The following is a 20,562-nucleotide window of genomic DNA, read 5'->3' as shown; positions in this document are numbered from 1 at the left end:
GATTCATAGATTTTAAATTTTAAAAGGTTTCGTGATTTATTTTAATGTTTATTTTTATGACACTTTTTTCCAGGTGTCCATCCATAATTCTTTTAGCTTCGGCACTTATGGATGGTGTCATCCTTGTTTGTATTCCAATGAATACGTGGAATTATTATTTGTAAACATTCGCTTATTTTGATTTCTTCCGGTCATTATTTATGTATTAACTTTTTTCTGATTCATGCATTGGTGATAAAAAAAGTTTATAGCCATAGCATAGTAGAATTAAAAAATTAAAAATAATTAAGAATTCTATTAAAATCATTTTTTGCTGTTTTGGAGAAAAATCTAGTTTATTTAAATCCAGGTAAAACTCCTCCCCCTACAACATAATCTTAATCATAAACTCCATACCAAGGTGTAACTTTTCATCATCCTTTTTTCAAACCGAAACTTAATGGTTTTAATATGGGGGAGCTTGTTCTGGAGGTGATTAAAAAATATGAGAGGGGGTGTTTAAGAGGAGGAGGGCATATTTCCTAGTGAGAGGGAAGGAGAAGGGGTAGAAACAAAAACCTTTTGTATAAAAAATTGAACTATTCTTTATTATTTTATAGTTCTACTATACACCAACAATGGCTCGTACCAAGCAAACTGCCCGTAAATCTACCGGAGGAAAAGCTCCCCGCAAACAGCTGGCTACTAAGGCTGCCAGGAAATCTGCACCTGCCACTGGAGGTGTCAAGAAGCCTCACAGATATAGGCCAGGTACTGTTGCTCTTCGTGAGATCAGACGTTACCAGAAATCCACTGAGCTTCTTATCCGCAAGCTTCCCTTCCAGCGTCTGGTCAGAGAAATTGCCCAGGACTTCAAAACTGATCTGAGATTCCAGTCCAGCGCTGTTATGGCTCTGCAGGAGGCTAGCGAGGCCTACCTGGTTGGTCTCTTTGAGGACACCAACCTTTGCGCCATTCACGCCAAGAGAGTTACCATCATGCCCAAGGACATCCAGCTCGCCAGGAGAATCCGTGGTGAACGTGCGTAGTCTTAATAACTGTTACCATCAATTAAAACGGCTCTTTATAGAGCCAACCATATTTAACAACTTTGAGGTTCTAAAATCATTCTAAAAGTTTCAGGTATAACCAACATTAGAATTATAAGAGAAGAAGTATAGTGTGAACCCCTTTTTCGTAAATCTGACAAAGGAACTCCTCCAGCTGACAAAAACCCTTAAAATTTTTTGAGTATATAATTTCTAGAAAGCTAACTTTATATTAAGGAATTCAACAATTAATAGCTAACTTATTAAAGGATTTGTAATATGCTTTACACTATACTAGAAAATAAATTTTAACACGATATAATTTACGTGAGAAAAGCTTTATCTTAAGAAATGCGACTATTTACAGCTGACTCTTTATATGAACAAAATGAAAAAAATATGCCCTTTCCTCTTACCCATATGTGTACAGTACAACGGTAGGTCCTGTTGCAAACGTAACGAACGTACTGTTGTATTGCTATTGTTGTTATTTTATTTTTTATATAATTTATTTCGAGGTAAACATGAAACAAATGAATTTATGTCTATTAAATGTTTATAATAGATACGAATTAAAGATTATAAATCATGTACATTTGAAGTCCCAGATATTATTTTTGTTTTAATAGAAACTCAAGAAAAAAATATGATTTTATTAACTTAAATTCATAAAGGGATTTTTATTATTTTACAACGATTGCAATAGATGAAGCATATTTATTATTAATGCACAGATAAAACATAGATGTGAAACAACAATATGAAGGCAGTACTTCATGTGATGGACTTGATTCGAGTAAAAGTTGAAAGAACAGCTCTTATTAACTCTAATGTTGAAAACTAGAAAACTTCAGTTTAATTCAACTAATGAGATTTCATGTATGCTCCGATGCGATTCTCCTATTGGCTCAATTAGACATTACCTCTCTTTCTTAGTACCTTCATTTATCCAACAAACGAAATAAATCTAAAATAATAATTTGGGGGATGGGGAATGTAGATTTCTATGATTATTGATTGGGTAAAATATTATAAGCAACCCATCACTGTATTCGAGTCGGAATTGCGAACATGTCAAATCTAAGCGTACTGTAATTATTTAATTCTATATTAAATCTATTCAAAATTTTTTTACCGAAAGTTTTGAGTTAAATGCGTTACTTATTTCATGAAAGCCCGCGGTCGTGGCTTAACACGTAGCGCATCCGCTCGTCGCCAGAAAGGTGCTATGTTAGAATATCGGACCTACACCGCGTCATAACCAAAGAGTTCCAACTGTTTCAAAAAGTGTTCCAACTGCTGTTGTCAGTTAGGACTTCTCAGACAAAGGTCGTGCAATCAAAGGGTTTATTGTCTGGTGGATGTTACTTAACCTAATATCCAAGCTGGGGTTTTAGAGTATCACATCATATTACACGCGGATGATGCTCTGGATCACTATTATTATCTAGATGATCACTAAAAAATGATCACCTTGAGAGGTAATGGTGCTTATTTTATGAGTGTAACGGACGTATGCTAATCCTAACTATTTAGGAGTTATGAGCCACAGTTGAGATGTTGACACAAGCCATAGAGTGCCGAGTAAAGAGTAGTAATGTTGTGGTGTAGAAACAAGTAATTTGATGAAGAAAAGGGGCGAAGATTTACTGGAGAAAGGGGCGAAGACATTGTAAACGATGAACAAGTTAACTGTTGAAATCATGGAGAAAAAGTTAAGAGGAGAAAAGAGTTACAACATGATTCTGAGAAAAGAGTAGACCTGAGCCTACAAACTGCTTTGTCGACAGCTTATCTTCACATCACGCCACCCAATTATAGTACTAAATATTAATTTCTAAATTACTAAATATCATTCCCACTCTTAAATACTTATTCTATGAAAATTGTGTCCAAAGTAATTAAAGCAAAGAAAATAAAGACAATTACGTCCAAAAAGAATTTAAATCTGTATTTGTTCATAGGAAATCATTGTAAAGAATATATGTGCACACAAAATCAAAAGCAACTTAAAGTTTTAAAGCCTTTTTCTTATTTCAGAAAGTAAAAGTAAGTGAATAAATAAATATTTAATATAACGGGTGGCTATCTAGGTGAGAAAATTTTTATATTTAATTTGTAACAGCGAAGTCGTTGAAAGGATACACCAATGCAAGATAAACGAACAATAAGGTGAAATATTCAAATAGTATCAAATGTTTTGTTGAAGTCAAACTAACACTAAATCATATGAAGATTGAATTTAAATTAAACAACGTTTCAAATGTTTTGTTAAAGTCAAACTAACATCAAGTGACTTAATGAACTTTCTACTGAAGTAAACTTAATGTATTAAATGTTTTGGTAAAGTCAAACCAAAGTAAATTATATAAAGAATAAAGAGCTAAAGTACCTAATTTAAACCTCCATTATAATGGCCTCCAATAATACTGTTCCATTTTAGGTGGATACCCAAACAGAGAACAGATCTGTGTTGTGTGAAAGACCCCTAATGCTAGAAAGACCCCTAAACAAAAGACCCCTAAACAAAAGACCCCTAAGCAGAACTAATTTGATTGGCGGAAAACCAGCCTTGGATAATTGGAGAAACTAGTGTGCCCTACCTGTAAAGGGATTTGCTTATCACACTGAAATAAAAGGTATAGAATATTATACTCTTTTTAATTTCTTTATTGTAGCAAGGATTCAAGTAAATGTTCAAAATAATGTTTAAATAATCTGACGTCAATAAGGAAATATAATCTGGCCTTGTCTAACAATTGTTATCTTTGCAGGAAGTTAACAAGAACAGCTACAACCAAAGCTAATGAGAACAAGTCACAATAACTCAAGCTAAATACCATCAAGGAAAGAACACCAACCCTAACAACGCAACTAGGGGATTAATTGGATATGTACTATTCTACTGGAACCAAACTTCAAACCTAACAGAGAGCCAATGTAAGTACTTTATAGCTCATATTCTTTAATACATTAAGTAGAATGAAATTTAAGTGAACAAAGACTTTAGTATGGAATGTAAATTGTAAATTAAATTTCTTTTTATTTTTATTCTTTCATTTCTTTATTTATAAGTGCACTTTTATTAGCCAACCCGTTTTTTATTGTAACTACCTAGAATTAATATTGTTTTTTTTTTTATTCTAGGTTAATTTTACCGAACATTCGAGTCAAAATAACTGCTCTACTATTTCCAGACTACATTGAAAGAAACTGATAAAATGTTAAACCACAGAAATGAAACACCAGCGGACCAAAATTAAGTGGCTCTGAAAAGCAAAGGTGAGCCGTCCGCTACAATGAGTTATGTCATCCTTGTTAACCACCAAAAATAAATATCAAATTTAACGCTAAAAAGCATTGCTACTTTTTTGGTATGTTAATTTGTTAAATGCAACCTGTAAAGCATATGAAGCTGCTACAAAATACAAAACTATGCGAATTTTAAAATTTATTTCATGTTGGATAAATAAACAATGGTTGCAATCTTTTATTCTTAAATATCTTATTATTGATTAATAAAAATAAATAATAGGATCTTATTAGACTTATGAAGAAAGGTTTTTAAATGGCTGCTATTACCTTAACAGCTGACTTCCAAGGCATACAACCCTGAATCCAGATTCGCAACAAAATATCATTTTCGTGCATTACACCTTTCCAATGCTTAATCATTTCATTTGCCTGTCCGAACGTCTTAATGGATATGCTAGATCTAATTTGAGAATAAAGATAATTTTAAAATCCTTTCTTCCTGTTTAGATCCAACTATTGAAACTATAACATTATTGTTATTAGATAACTCAGTAAAAATGATCTTTTATTGATAACGTAGCGCGAAGCTTCAATTTATTTTGTATAGATGTTTGATTCTAATAATGAGTGATTATTTTTTCTTCTTGTCAACAACGTTTCTATACTCCTGTCGTAAGTATTCCTGAAAGATAAAAAATATTTTTATATTTGATTTAAAATGTATTTAATTTGGAGTTTCAAACTTTACTATAATCAATTTCGATTATTCTATTCGTACCACCAAACTAAAATTTTAATTGTTATCCAGAGCTGGATCTTTAAATCATTTCAATGGTGCGCCAAATCTGGGTGCGCCGAATTTTGGCAAATCACAGCGCGACATTTCGTAAAATGCTGTGCTCTCATTAATGGAAAGTTGGCTCACCCCGATTTGGCGCACCATTGAAATGATTACAGATCCAGCTCAGAACTATTTTAATGCTGTGTGGTTTAACTCCTCCCTTAATATCTTTCTTATCGACTCTCTTTTTGGTACTTTAAGAACTAGCGCTTACGCCCCTACAGCTATATAAAGGAACTTAAGGTATGGTGGGGCAGTTGACTCACCCAATATCTTTGAATTTTAGTTTTAAAAAGGAAAAAAATTAAGTCATTTATTTCAAGGGGCGATATTCTTGGGAGGATGTTTGAACCCCCCCCCCCCAAAAAAAAAAAAAAAAAATAGTTATAAACCTTTCCAGTGAAGGACCTATGAGAGGCTGTAAAGGAAAACCACGGTTCAGCGTTTTGCGAGATCTTTTGGTACACAGACAGACACATCCTGTTACTTTTGTATGAGAAATTAATTACCTTAAGTTTTTCAGAGTTTGATTTTAATTCTTTTAACTTTGAATATCTAAGTGTTATGATTCTGAAACAAAATATATTTTAAAAATTTAATTAATAAAAAACACAAATCCATATTTTTGAATAGAAATAGCAGATTTTATACCTCTTGTGGTTTTTTCCCCTGACTATGAGATATAAGTAACAAAAGCCCCTTTATTTTACAACCTTTATTTTAAGTTTCAACTGTTTATGAGATAAGCTACTTGTATAAAATTGTAAATATTCACCTGAATCCCATCCTTTGAAGATGTCGGATTTTTAGAATCTATCAAAGAAATTTAAATAACATTTAAGTAAAAAAAAAATATTTTTTAATAATACAAACAGGAGGGGAAAAATGGAATTTTTTTATCTCCCCCCCCCCCTTTAGGGGATGTTTCAATTTAAATTTGTAAGAAGACATTTACATTAATCTATTCCTATATTCCTGATATTATAGAATTAAATAATTCATTTCTTTTCCTGATTTCCAATAAGATGTTCTTGTTTCCAGTCATAATGTTCTGGAAGGTTTATTAGAACTGCTATGTTGCTGCTGTTTTCTGTAAGGAACCCAAAACTAAATAGATGATATTGATTAACTAATAAACATCCTATTATATACAATACTAAGTATGTTTTTGCTCATTCTATCCACTTCAAATACGGAGCCCCTATATACTAGGGACGCTGTCGCTAGAATTAATAAATGAAAGTATAAAGAAACCAAAAGATGTATGGACAGATGGATATACTTTGGAAGCACTAAATATATGGTAAAACATCCACGTAACTGAATCCTAGTAACAAAGTAAAAATCTTTTTCTATCTAAAGCGCAAGATTTCAATTGCCAAACCAAATGAGTGACGCAGCCACTAGTGACTAAATAAAGTAAGAGAGGACAGATGGATAAACAAATAGATGGACACAGCCATACCTAAGAAGCGCAGAAGCTCTAGTAGGATAGATCATCATGTCCACAATATAGTTATTATGTAAAGGAAGGGCGGTCAGACGAATTCCAATGCCGATTCTAATTTATTATTAAGATACTTTATTCATTGACTTTTTATATATTTGAATGTTAGAGTCGTCATATCCATTTAAATCTTTAGATGGGGCAGGAATCTTAGGGGATAGGATAATGGTCGAAAAATTAATGTTCATCCGCAATGATGACAAAAAAAATTACTTCTTCTTTAGATCTAAATTATTGCAAACTACCTACTAGTTTCATTATACCAAACAAGATTTGATTAAAGTTAACAAAATTTTAAACTAGGGAGTAAGAAAACAGGCGTATAAAACTTTAGGTACAAGTGCAAATTACAGTCCAATGTCCCTTCTTTCCCTGGGATAAGGATTACTGTAACAGGTGTCTTTTTGGTTATTTTTAACGACACAATATCAACAAAATACTTCAATATTGAAATTCTTTCATGAAGTATAATTGTCTTTACAACTATCAAAATAATGTAAAGTATTTCTTTTCCTGCTGTAATCTTCAACAATTTCACCGAGAGGATCAAACAAAAATTCACACATAGTCCTGAAAATAAAGATTACAAATTGAACTACATTTGTCAATAAATATAAAAATGTCAAATTCTAAAGAAAATTGGCAATTGATAAAAATAGCCATTTTTTATATAATAAAAATAATTGTATATTTTTATAAAAACAAGGATGATATCATCCACAAAACGGCAAATAATTATGATGTTAGCCACAGCTAAGAAACTACAAATCGCTTATAATTTTAAAGAATAGACACAGAGACAAACTTGTGAGGTACACTGTTTTAGAGATATTTGATCTTCATTCCAATCTTGGTAAATAAGAGTCATATTTCTTATTTGGAAAATGTAATAAACTAAACGACTATCCATCTATTTACTAAGGTAAATCATAAAATATGGTGCTTTTCCACAAGATGTCTGTTATTTTTTTCCCACAATCGTTGCTCTAGCCTTGTGGGCTACAAGTAACCCAGTATAACCTAACCTCAACTTGAAGTAATTAACAAAGAAAAGAAAAACTACCCAACCCTGACTTTCAATTTATTTTCCAATTAAGGAGGAGGGTTTTCTGGGCTCAACAATTAACTTTAAGGGAAAGCAAATCAAATATACTTACACAATTCTTTGATCTTTTGGCTCAAGCCTTAAATATCCAATATCTTTGGGTAGAAAAGGTCCACCATATCCTTTACATTCAAGCTGCATTCCTACAACAAAATATTATTCAAAACTAGTGATCAAGTCTAGTTAAAGAATATTAAAAGAGAGATATATGCAATTTTTGTCGTTCTTGCTGTCTCTCCGTCCATTCATAATTCATATATATTTTTACATTTGACTGTTACTCTTACTAACTATGAGTGTGTTCGCCTGTCTGTTTGTCTTAACCTATCTTAACAATTATGGTCCAGGGAAGGTTTTTAACTATTTTGGGCGAGGGTATCCCTAACCTCCCATAAAAATCACCCCTCCCCCCCCCAAAAAAAATATTACTTTCTAATCTTAAAACTGAAATTAAATATTTGAGGAGGGGTCGACATTTCCTTTTCCCACCTTAAGTGCTCCTAGAGGCTTTTAGGTGGCGGAGACGCTAGTACTTGGATAATGTGACTGGGAAATTTTTGTCAATTAAGGTTGCTAATATAGTCCTTGATATTGGTCAAAAAAGGGGATGGGGTAAAGTTATAAGGGAGGGAGGATATGTTTTATCGTTATAATTAGCCAGCTGGGAGAAACATTGTAGAAAATATCTATCTATCTATGCATTATAGCTACCTGCATCAAAAAGTTTAAGCTGTTGTCTGGACCTAAACACTTCAAATTCTGTCTGTGAGTGGATCCTATCCAGGAAATATGGGTTGAACAATTTGTTGGTAAAATTCAACGGGTACTTTTCAATGTACAGGAAGGAGATAAGCAGCTCTATTATCTAAAGTAATGAAATATTTAAAACTGAAAGAATAATAATGAACTACGTATCATCTATGGCTCTTTTTATGATATTCAACAGATGTAAACTACAATAAATCACATATAAAATCGGAACAATAAATTAGCGGTTTTTTAAAGTGCAAAATGTCAAAGTACACGTTTAATGCAGTGGCGTGTACAGCGATTCACCAGGAAGGTTTTAAAAAATGAGAAGGCAGCCCCTCAAAATCTAAGGTTTTAGGGGGTGTTGACACTCCTCTTCTGTACGCCTCTAGTTAAATGTTTGATCTTGTTAGTGTTTAATAAAAAAGTGCCTAAATTTCTAGAAGCAGAAAAATCTATTCAAAAGAATTTTAATTTTTTGTAAACTATATTTTACAGACTTAACAAATCAAAGAAAAGGCAGAGTGAAAATTAACTAAGCTTTAAAATCACACTTCTAAAACTTATATTATATAAGGATTTGTCGAATTAAAATGTCACTCACCTCATTTGGTTTAAACTGAACAAATTTTTCTTCTAGAACATATTCTAATTCTTTCCAGAATTTGAATCCAGTGGTCGGATGGAAGTCCAGCTCTCCAAATACACTGAAAACAATAATATTTATTACTTTAAAAGCTAACTTTCTTCTTATCTACCTACTAGGCTATTATCCATACAATTAATATCTATAATATAACAAATACTTTTGTTTTTTACCTACTTAATTTAAATATCTTTAAGCAAAAGATTCATGCCCTCATGCAATTATCAAAAAGACACCACCTAATTACACAGGTTTTTATGAAAATATATAATATATGTATGAGCTAGTGATTAAACAATATATCTAACTATCAACCACTTACTATCCTTAATAAATACAGCATGACCCTCAAAAAAGTATTTTTAAGCATCTGCAGCCCTTATTTCTCAATGAATTATAAAAAAATGCATATGTCCTTGTTCTCCATAGTATTCCACATAAGTAGATATAAAAATATTTTTTTTACCTCCATTAACACCGGAGATTTTTAGAGCTAAAGTTTTGAAAAAGTGACTGAGAAAAAGAATTTTTTTTTGTTTCTCTTATTTTTTAGATGGTTATATTATGTTTTTCTGGCAACTGAATAATGAGACACAAAGAAAAACAAGTTAACTAATTATTTCTTTTTTATTCCACCAAAAAATATAAATTTTTAATGGCAAAAAATACTACTGAATGAATGAATTATTTGCAAATTTTAGGTTATTTATTAACCCTTATTTGAGAAAAGGATTAATTATGACAGTTGCTCCGCCTACTTTTCTGACATCTCAATAATTTAATAGGGGGTTAATTAAGCTTTTTAGACAAAAAAATCATTATGTTTTAATTTTATTTTCTTCATAACTTTTTTGTTATTAAAGTTAGGATTGTGAAACAAAAACAATTTTCCTGCTATATTCATAAAGATTTATTTGGTTTTTTAATCTTAAAAAATTTTGCCTAATAAGTAAGTTTTTCAAAATATCATTTAACTAAAAAGACTCAAAAAATATGTGTAAAAAAATGCTTTTTACTCAAAAACTAAATTTTTTATTTCATTTTTGTATAAAGTTTCTGCTAGTAACAAAAATAAAAGGATTTCTACCTTAATTTTGCTAAAAAAGTCGTTTCATGTTAAAAGTTACTTTTTCCTCAGTCACTTTTTCAAAACTTTAGCTCTAAAAATCTCCGGTGTTAATGGAGGTAAAAAAAATATTTTTATATCTACTTATGTGGAATACTATGGAGAACAAGGACATATGCATTTTTTTTATAATTCATTGAGAAATAAGGGCTGCAGATGCTTAAAAATACTTTTTTGAGGGTCATGCTGTATATCTACCTTGCCATAGAATAAATTTGGGGTACTGAAAGCTTGGCCTTGTTATGAAGAAAATATTCACTCACTCCTTCCAATATCACAGGGGAACGAATTCTAAAATAATATTTAATTGCTATAACAATTGCTATAATATGAATAAGGAAGATGATGGGTATTAGAAGAACCGAAAAAAAATAAACAACACTTTTTTTTTAATGGCCAAAATGATATGACCTAAACACAGTACTGACTGCCTATGAAGGGTATATATTAGTTATTGAGAAGTTTTGCGAGGAGGAATTTCTTAAGATCCCAAAAAGCTACTTATTAAGAAAGGAAGAAATGGAATATACTTAAGATATACGACAGACATAATTCAGAGTAATTTAAGAGATCTTTAAACACAAATGAATACCTGAAATGAATGCAGACATTGCAAATGGTTGACACCAGATCAAACTCTTGAATCTGAAACACGATAAATATTTTTTCCCTAGAAATTTTAAAAAACGATTTTCTCCATCCTCTTATCTATCAATTACCTATTATGATGTACATATAAGGGGGGGGGGGGGAAGTTCTGACACATTTGCGTAAACGGTGAGTATAGGCTTTATCTTTGGACTGAGAGGATAGGTTATTAGGGATAAAATCATTCTTATATGGTGAATTTCCCCCAGATTTAAGATTTTTTAGATAGGCCTCCAGGTTCCGGAGCTCCAGGCCTCCAGGTGCTCTCTCTACAGGTAAAAATGAAAAAATTTTTTTTTTAAAGAGTTAGATGTCAGCTTATGAGACAAAATATGTATGTTTTTTCTTCAAATATGTGAATAATAATCAAAAAGAAGCATATTTTGTTTTATAAGTTAACCTCTAACTCTTCAAAAAAAAATCTTATTTTTAATTTTTACCTTTACAGAGACCACCTGGAGGCCTGGAGCTCCGGAACCTGGAGGCCTATCCAAAAAATCTTAAATCTGGGGGAAATTCATCACATAAGAATGATTTTATCCCTAATAACCTATCCTCTCAGTCCAAAGATAAAGCCTATACTCACCGTTTACGCAAATGTGTCAGAACTTCCCCCCCCCCCTTAATATTTATGTTTGCATCTTTCTTTTTCTAAATTATCATTACTACCTACACTTTTTATCATTTCAGAAAAAGCCTGTAGTATTTTCAGGTAAAATACTACGCATACAAAAACCTGACTTTCCTATTGTGTTAAGAGATTTGTTTTTTTTTTTGTTTAGAGCATTTTATTTGTCTTTCCCAATACATTTCTTGAGTCTCATACAATTCGACCTTTTATCTCTCTATAATTATTCATAGTTCTATAGAGCAGTGTTGCGGATCCGCATTGATTGTATGCGGATCCGGATCCTTGACAATAAAAATAAAATCACCAAATTTTTCAAAAAATACTTATTTATAAGGTTACCAGATACTAGGTATTTTATATAAATTTAGGTAGATTTTTCCATAAATTTATACCCCAGAATCCGGATCCGGATCCTTAGGCTCAAAAAAATGCGGATCCGGATCCGCAACACTGCTATAGAGTGTTTATCTTTCTATCATCTTATGATACCTGGCAGCCCTTGACTCTAATAATCTTCTCCATGGTGTTGATAAGCTTGTCATCCATGTAGTCAAGCTGCAGGAAACTGTAGATTATGGCCAACATTTCAGTCTCTTGGATCTAATACATAATAATACAGATGTAATGTATTTTATATAAATGCTTTGCTATTTATGAATGTTCTTTTTGCCTAGTTTTTTTGGTCTTTTTTTGGCTACATAACTAGCAGAACAGATTTGATGTGCTAGTGTTAATTTGATTAAATATGCCCTTTTTAGTAGCGAAGCTACACTGAAGTTTAAATTTAAAAACAAACCTTTTTTGTAACGTGCAGGAATCCTGCCTTTAAAATGGTGGGTTGGTGACATTTAAGAATGACAAAATTATAGTTATTTCTCGCATCGTATTATGAACTTATTTCCGCGGAAATTAAATGTACACGATATGCCGAAGGCACGAGCTAAAAAAATTTATTTTTAATCTTATGATTGTAAATTTTATATTCGTAAAAAAACTGGATGATACGATGCTAGACATAATTTTTTAGTATGGGTGAGAACTTGTTCTAATCCACCGGATATTAACCGGTTTCGATCGATACGGGAAAACCTATTCTCGCTGACGACCTTCATTACAAAAAAGAACCTAACTTAATAAAATTAAAGCTAGTTTTGTCAATGATCAACAGTTTGTTAGGTGTCTTGATATTTACCTTATTTAAATTAAGGGCCAGCCATTGAGACATCATTTGTGGAATAGCAGAGTTGATAGAATCATATTTGATTTCACTGATAACTCTCATCATCTCTATGATGTGAGCAGTCTCCAGACTCTCCCACACATCCAGTGCCTTCTTTTCTATCATCTAGAAATAATATTTCGCTAGTAAGGATAGGTACTCTTCAGAAATAAATTATAATGAAGAAATGTCACAGTTTAGTTATTCATTCTAGACAGACAGCTTTCCGCAGATAGTAAAATTGAAAAATTATATGACTAATTCCTTTTTTAGCCCCGAGGGGCCGAATGCCCGGGCAAACAAAAGTGGTATTAGTATGATATTTTAGTATGGCTTAGAACCGGTTATAATTCATCATTTAATAATCAGGTTCGAAGCCATAATGAATAAATATTTCCATCCTATCTACTTTTTGCCTGACTCATAATAAGTTTTATATAACTAACTTAATTAGTAGGTACTATTATGCTATAAAAGATTAGCTCTAATAAGTGTAAAACAAGGATAACAACATCAATAAATAACGAATTAAAAAAATATAAGTTAAATACAGCCTAAAAGATTTGAAAGGTGTCTTAAATCAAGAATATTTTAATTGGAAGTAAATCACAAAACCTTTTATTTTTTAGGTATTATGTTTTAATATTTATATTTTTGTAGCATGACTGACACACTAACGGACTAATAAATTATATGTATACTGGAGGCTTATTATTGTAGGGATTCTCCACAAAAAAATCTCAGCCATCTTTCTTGAGAAAAAAAATACAAAGTGAATTAAAGAGTAGCTTCGCTACTAAAAATACCTTTTTAATAATATTTCTAGACTTATTAAGATTTGGTAGTGTTGAGAAAACAGCTGTGACTGTGTCTGCATCCAATATTTGCTTTTGCTGGTCCACTATTCCAAACCAAAGTTTATCTGCTGTTTCCAGGCAACGTTTCCTTAAACATTTTCATTTTTTTGACTTCTTATTATTTAAATTTTCATGGATGGCGGTCTATCAAGCTAAAGTTTTAAAGAGATACAAAACAAACTTATTGCCACTGAATAATTTTAATTAAAATGTTTTTTTTGTTGGGTAAAAATATTGATATCGGAAACATGGTAAAAAAGACGAATAGAAATTATCCTAGAAAGCAAGAAGATAGTTTTTTTTCAGAAGTAGTAAAATAAACGAGGATATTATTACATGGGAAAAATTGTCGTCAATTCATCTTGCTAACATGGAACTCGTTTATTGATCAGTTCGTTTATCCAGTAGCAGGGGAGATAATAGGGTAAGGGAGGTGGAAGGAGGGAATCGTTATTTTAGACCGCTGCAAGTTTAACTGATAATTTGATAACATGAAAATCTAAGTAATAACATTAGCATTATAGAAGAACACCTCCCTTAAAATTAAGGTTTACCTGTCTTCATAGAACAGAGAGAGGATATTAATAGCTTTACAAACTTCAGTTACAGAAAATCTGCCTTCAGAGACACAGAGAAATACTTCTTCAAGTAATCTTTCCTATAATCAAGAAATCTTCTCAGTTTAGGGAATTGCAAAGATAATAAGCGTTATCTAAGAGATTGACTAAAGCTACATTTGTTTTAACAATTTGGTCTCAGCCATACTGAAAAATTATGTATATAAGAATCATAATTCATAATATATCCAGTTTTCTATAAATATAAATATGTACATCCATAAGAAAAATAAACGTTTTTTATCCGTGCCTTCTGCATCTCGTGGCTAAAAAAACTGGTTTTAATCTTATATAAAACGGAAATCAGTTTATAATACGATACGATAAATAAATGTTAATAACCTTGTATGTAGCTAAATCTGATGGAAATTGATCTCTCATAACAGTTGATAAACCATCCAGAATTACTTTGGGTTGTCTAAATTCAAAACAAAATATTAATTTACATAAAAACCTACGTTCACCATTTGAATAACATTACTTTATAAAAAAAAAATCTTTAAATCTGTAAAACATAGATTTTCGATCTCTTACTTATCGCATAGAGAAAATGATTTTAAAAATTCAAATCAAATAAAAGAGCAAATATTGTGACAGGCACGAAGTTAGAAAATGTTTTTGAATACACTGTGTTAGAGGTATTCAGAAACATATAAATGACAAAAACAAAATTCACATTCTTAATGAATTTAAGGAAAGCTTACTTTGAGCCACAGACAATATCCAAAAGCATGGTCATGAATGCCATCCTGAGGAAGGTATCCTGGCCTCTCCTGGTGCCACGAATGGTTTCCCGTGTGGATCCAGGATTCCTCAACTCATATGTGTTCTCTAATTCGATTATTTTCCTTAAAAATATTTGCAAAATATAGGTACCTATTTGAGTAAAAACTAACTCTTATATTTAATGTTATACTTTGAAAATCTTTTTAAAAATATTTTGTACCTAATAAAAACACCCAAAAAGGGCAAGAAAATGTATTCCTTAAATGTTATAAAATTCTAAGGGTTGTAATTGTAAAGCGATTGAATAAATGATAGACCTAATTTTAAAAAATATAGGTATAAATTGTAAAAATCCTATAGACAGATACATCATGCAATAAATAATTTATTGTACTGCTTTGATCTCTCGTTCGGTCAAGACTCTCCTACCTATAATTAACTTAGTCTTGCATGTAATAATTGGTTTACCTGAGGGCGTGTGAGGCAACCAGGGGCGTAACCTCGGTCCTGGGGATGGTTTCTAACAGTCTGAATATGCTAGAGGAATTAAAACAACGGTTGAACCCGCTTATTATTTCCCTTTCTTCTTCAGATACCTACATCAACAGTATTGTATTTACAATTGGTTAGAAAATGTATGTGAACTCAACAAAGATAACATCAGTCATCAGAAGCAAAGCACAAAAATAAAAAAAGGCGTATATACAAAGGGGGGGGGGGGGGGCAAAAGTGACACTTTTTGTAACCAAAACTAAAAGTCAACAAAGGAACTCAACTAAAAAAAGAGTTACAGGTCTGAGATTTTGCATGGCAGTTGCTTTATAGGGGTACAATATGGAACTGTGAAGAAATGGCGGCGCAACCGCCGAAAACCGCAGTTTCCCGCCGAATTTTTTTTGTCTTTTCTCGGCGGTTTTCGGCGGTTGCGCCGCCGTTTTTTCACAGTTCCATATTGTACCCATATAAAGCAACTGCTATGCAAAATGTCAGACCTGTAACTCTTTTTTTAGTTGAGTTCCTTTGACTTTTAGTTTTGGTTTCAAAAAGTGTCACTTTCGCCCCCCCCCCCTTTAATGATTAGACGAATGTTAATCTTAATAAGAAATTGGACCAAAGACATAGAATATACCTTAATAATATTTTTTACCTTGTCTGGGAAAACGAGAATAAAATTATCTTTCTCCTTTTCTGTAGGTTGAAGATCTGAGGCAGGTTTTATGTCCATCCTAAACATATAAAAAGCTAGATATTTGGTAGAATGGAACCATGAGGCAGATTTTACGTCTAACCTATGCAGATAATTAAAGGGACTGGAATTTTTTTGTAGTCGTGAGTTTCATGTCCATCCTACGCTACGCTCAGTTGATGTTTTCAGGTTTCTAAAATTAAATTCTAAACAACACTGTGGGGCAAATAATACGATTTTATTACACATCTATGTCACAGTTCTAAATAGCATAATTAAGTTTTCGGCATCTTGGGGATAAAAAACTGGTTTTAATCTTATAATTGTACATTTTATATCCGCGGAAAACTGTTTATAATACAATGCGAAGAATAACTATTAAAAATAGTTTTCTATACCTAAGAGTCTTGTCTAATATTAAGAGTCTGCGGAAAATTTTAAAAATTGATGCAAAATGAAATCTATTTACCATTTATAAAGCTCAAATATATCTTTGACTTTCTTGACTATAAGCGGCAGCTCGCTAATTTTTGTTCCATTTTGCATAAACACTGAGGACTCACTGATGCGGGCTCCGGGGTTGCGGAAACCTATATACCCACTGTTGCTCAGCATTCGCTTCCCGCCAATAATTTGTGCTTCGCATTTTTCTTGTTGTTTGTTTAGGGTGTTAGCGACGGCTAGCGGTGATAATCTGAACAATATTTTGTTCTGCTGTTGACACAATATGCCTGGTACAACTATTTTTGACATGAAACTCATTGTTTGTCTTAATCACTGTATGTATTTGTATTTTTTATGAATAATAATATATTTCTACAGAATCACTAAATATTCAAATTGTCTTGTAAGTAGCGCAACTACTCTATAACTAGTTATAATAGATTATAAGAGTTGTGCTGTGTGCTCTGTGTATTATTTATTTCCTGGTTTGCCGGGACGGTCAAACGGATCGGTCCAAACCTTTATCAATAACATGCATTAATTTTTTTTTTCAACATCAAAATCCTGTAGGTAATAAAGGGTTGTTTCTCTGTCGGTTTGCCTATGCCCACAGAAAGTCCTTACAGGCCCTTTAATTGTTTTCATCTATTTGGGGAGCGAGATATATTACGATAAGCATTAATAACTAGTAGTATCTAGTGAATGTCTAATTGAAATAAAAGTAATGCACATATTTTCCTTCATATTTCCGGGCTGAATTTTCTCTTGATCAATATCATACGCCTCGCGAATCTAAAAGAAAACAATAAAGTAGGAATTCTGGTAGTAATAATTGCATTAAATTAAAATTACAACGACAATTAAGCTATTAAAAACAGTGTAACCATATCTTTATCTTAATACTAATTTGTCAATATACATTGTACGCGAAGGGTTGACATTCAGTTTTTAACTGTCTATCAGTCCTTCGGTTAGCCGGTGGGCTATAATTTCACTGCAATATTGTACCTATTAAGAATCCCGAAATACATTATTATTATTATAAGGTATGTTACATCAAGATTAAGACTTGCAAAAAAGTTCAGAAATCGAGAGATTTTAACAGAAATGGTGTTTTATCTGAAGCTTCCAGACAAAAGTAATATAAATAAAGGTATTATTAAGAGAAAAATATCCAAGTTTTTATAGTTTTGGCTGTGTTACTAATAAAAGCACTTACCGCCTTGCTCTCTGCTTTCCACTTGTCAGGGTAAAGGTATGGGTGGATTATAACTAGAGAAGCAGGGATGTGTCAATCAAGAGAAAAAATACAAATAATATTTACAATGAAATATAAAAGAAGTCAAATAACAATTTTTCTGCTAATGTCTGAGTTGGCTATACAAAAGTGTCTCGTCCTACTCCATGACTACGTAGGTACAAACACTAAAAAATTATGGTTACACACACACAAACATGTAAATGTCAAAAAATTGCGCAGGAAATCCCTATTAAAAAAATCCGTAAAACTTAAAAGTGAAATTATTCTTGAACATATCCCTAAATCCCTGGATATATGGTGGCTCCGATAGCTCCGACCAATCCTCCGATGACCATGCCGTATCTCCAACCTTTCAAACCTTTATACATCTGAAAACAAACAGGATAAGTAGATGTTGGGTGGCGTACACGCTACTTTTAAAAAACAAAAGAGCTTCTGTCCTACCGCCCTAAAAAATCATGCAATAGATGCATGGTATACCCCCATTCCCCTATACAAGATATCATCAACGAATAAAAGTTCAAAAAAAAATATTAAAAATAAGACTTATACAATTCTCTATTATCAAACATTTCATTAGGTACCTTTATTCTTCTTTCTTCTCCTTTGTCTTTTCAAGTTTATATTTAGCAAAAATAGGAGACCAAATATAAAATCCGCCAAAAACACCAAGACAAATCTAAAATAATTTTTAGTAGCGAAGCTACTCTATAATACACTATGTCCGTCCGTCAGTCAGTCCGTCCGTCCGTCAGTCAGTCCGTCCGTAACGCTATGGGGGAAATGGGATTTTCTCAGCTCCTATAAAAGATAGAATGCTGAAATTTTTTTACAACATTCCCATCATTAAGGAGCACAATTGACAATAAAACATCATTGGCGATCGGACCGCTTTTTAGCAGGTTTTAGGCTATTTTTATATTTTTCACATTTTTCTCCATATTTTCAGTGTTTATTGTCCGATTTTTAAAATTTTTTCAGTTATAGATATCAAAATTAAATTTCCCATCGTTTAAAGAAACATCCATGAAGGCCAGACTGCCTTTTTAGCAGGTTTTAGGCTATTTTTATATTTTTCACAATTTTCTCCATACATTCAGTGTTTATGGCCTGATTTTCAAAATTTTTTCAATTATAGATATCAAAATTAAATTTCCCGTCTTTGAAAGAAAACAAACATGACGGCCAGACTGCCTTTTTAGCGGGTTTTAGGCTATTTTTATATTTTTAACATTTTTAGTAGCGAAGCTACTCTATAATTCACTTTGTCCGTAACGCTATGGGGGAAATGGGATTTACTCAGCTCCTATAAAAGATAGAATGCTGAAATTTTTTGACAACATTCCCATTATTAAGGAGCACAATTGACTATAAAACATCATTGGCGGTCGGACCGATTTTTAGCAGGTTTTAGGCTATTTTTATATTTTTCACATTTTTCTCCATATCTTCAGTGTTTATGGTCCGATTTTCAAAATTTTTTCAGTTACAGATATCAAAATTAAATTTCCCGTCGTTTAAAGATACAACCATGAAGGCCAGACTGCCTTTTTTTTGGCAGGTTTAAGGCTATTTTTTATATTTTTCACATGTTTCTCCATATCTTCAGTGTTTATGGTCCGATTTTCAAATTTTTTTCAGTTATAGATATCAAAATTAAATTTCCCGTCTTTTAAAGAAAACAACTATGACGGCCAGACTGCCTTTTAAGCAGGTTTTAGGCTGTTTTTTTATATTTTTAACATTTTTCTCCATATCTTCAGTGTTTATAGTCCGATTTTAAAATTTATTTTAGTTATAGATATCAAAATTAAATTTCCCGTCTTTTAAAGAAAAAACCATGACGGCCAGACTGCTTTTTTGGCAGGTTTTAGGCTATTTTTATATATTTAACACTTTTCTTCATATCTTCAGTGTATATGGTCCGATTTTCCAAATTTTTTAAGTTAAGGATTTAAAAATTAAATTTTTTTTCGTTTTAAGAAAACAACCATGGCGGCCAGACTGCCTTTTATCAGGTTTTTGGCTATTTTTATATGTTTTACATATTTCCCCATATCTTTGTTTATTTTGATCCAATTTTCAAACTTTTATGGGATATCAGTATCAAAATAATTTTTCCCGTTGTTATGAGCATCTTTAATATAATTTACTTTGACCATCGTCATCATACAAAATAAAACAAGGTTTCATGTTTATTTTATCCAATAAATCTATTCTTGATTTTAGTAAAAACCTTTTAAATATACTTGTACGTATTCCCATCTACGATTTTTTGTGCTTCGCTACTTATAGATGTTGTCATCCTTGTTTATATTGATAATAGCATTTAAGAACTGTGCCTCCTTTCTCCTATTTAAAGCGCAGAATACAAAAAAATACACGAAGCTTTATTATTAGTTTTTAGCTTTACTAGCTAGGGGATTCGCTCTAAAAGTGGGGTTGATGAAACTACCCCCCCCCCCTAACCCCGAGGATGATGACCAACCCCGAATAGGCTAAATCCTGCCCTTCACTAATAATCAATTTCCTCGAAAATAGTGGAATCATCAGTCAATTCTATTTACGAGATCTTAGCGGATATAGAGCCATACAGCCAAACAGTAGACTAGACATCCATATTCTTTTGCATATGGGTTGAATTGAGGTATTTACTTACCCCGACAGCTATCTGAGAGTTAGTTAATCCTCTGGGACGACGAATTAAAGGGGGCA

The 20,562-nt window shown here is 32.1% G+C and overlaps 3 protein-coding genes and 1 long non-coding RNA gene across 5 annotated transcripts; 2 read left to right on the top strand and 2 right to left on the bottom strand.

The window, feature by feature from the left end:
* The first annotated feature begins 508 nt into the window (after positions 1-508).
* On the top strand, positions 509-1,089 carry LOC145332953 (histone H3). Its single transcript, XM_080178079.1, has one exon. The coding sequence runs from the start codon at positions 618-620 to the stop codon at positions 1,026-1,028; it is 411 nt and encodes a 136-aa protein (XP_080034205.1). The 5' UTR covers positions 509-617; the 3' UTR covers positions 1,029-1,089.
* Positions 1,090-3,432: 2,343 nt separating this feature from the next.
* LOC145318026 (uncharacterized) lies at positions 3,433-4,224 on the top strand. Its single transcript, XR_013879190.1, has 3 exons — positions 3,433-3,667; positions 3,803-3,968; positions 4,176-4,224. It is a non-coding gene; the product is annotated as an uncharacterized LOC145318026 (long non-coding RNA).
* A 242-nt stretch (positions 4,225-4,466) lies between these two features.
* On the bottom strand, positions 4,467-16,904 carry LOC145317970 (FAST kinase domain-containing protein 2, mitochondrial-like). 2 transcript variants are annotated; one of them, XM_080159272.1, is made up of 20 exons: positions 16,612-16,904; positions 16,104-16,182; positions 15,425-15,552; positions 14,935-15,078; positions 14,573-14,648; positions 14,168-14,271; positions 13,563-13,701; positions 12,730-12,882; positions 12,027-12,137; positions 10,851-10,903; positions 10,457-10,549; positions 9,091-9,193; positions 8,448-8,601; positions 7,789-7,879; positions 7,144-7,201; positions 6,590-6,684; positions 6,137-6,231; positions 5,900-5,939; positions 5,634-5,694; positions 4,467-4,965 (listed from the first exon to the last, which is right to left on the bottom strand). In XM_080159272.1, the coding sequence occupies exons 1-20, from the start codon at positions 16,902-16,904 to the stop codon at positions 4,915-4,917; spliced, it is 2,121 nt and encodes a 706-aa protein (XP_080015398.1). In that variant the 3' UTR covers positions 4,467-4,914. The 2 variants fall into 2 exon arrangements, with proteins under 2 accessions (XP_080015398.1, XP_080015390.1); XM_080159264.1 differs by having other exon boundaries at positions 6,590-6,687; positions 7,147-7,201.
* LOC145318018 (small integral membrane protein 20) lies at positions 16,800-20,551 on the bottom strand. The gene is made up of 6 exons (XM_080159329.1): positions 20,507-20,551; positions 18,432-18,526; positions 18,136-18,215; positions 17,806-17,860; positions 17,328-17,378; positions 16,800-17,108 (listed from the first exon to the last, which is right to left on the bottom strand). Exons 3-6 carry the CDS (start codon positions 18,213-18,215, stop codon positions 17,058-17,060), a joined length of 237 nt encoding a protein of 78 aa, XP_080015455.1. The 5' UTR covers positions 18,432-18,526; positions 20,507-20,551; the 3' UTR covers positions 16,800-17,057.
* Positions 20,552-20,562: the final 11 nt, after the last annotated feature.

The sequence above is a fragment of the Acartia tonsa genome, chromosome 1 (genome assembly GCF_053477335.1).
Source record: "Acartia tonsa isolate MP-2025a chromosome 1, ASM5347733v1, whole genome shotgun sequence".
In the NCBI taxonomy this organism is placed as follows: domain Eukaryota; kingdom Metazoa; phylum Arthropoda; class Copepoda; order Calanoida; family Acartiidae; genus Acartia; species Acartia tonsa.
The sequence above is the reverse complement of the archived record's forward strand: the minus strand, read 5'-3'. Positions and strand labels throughout refer to the sequence as shown.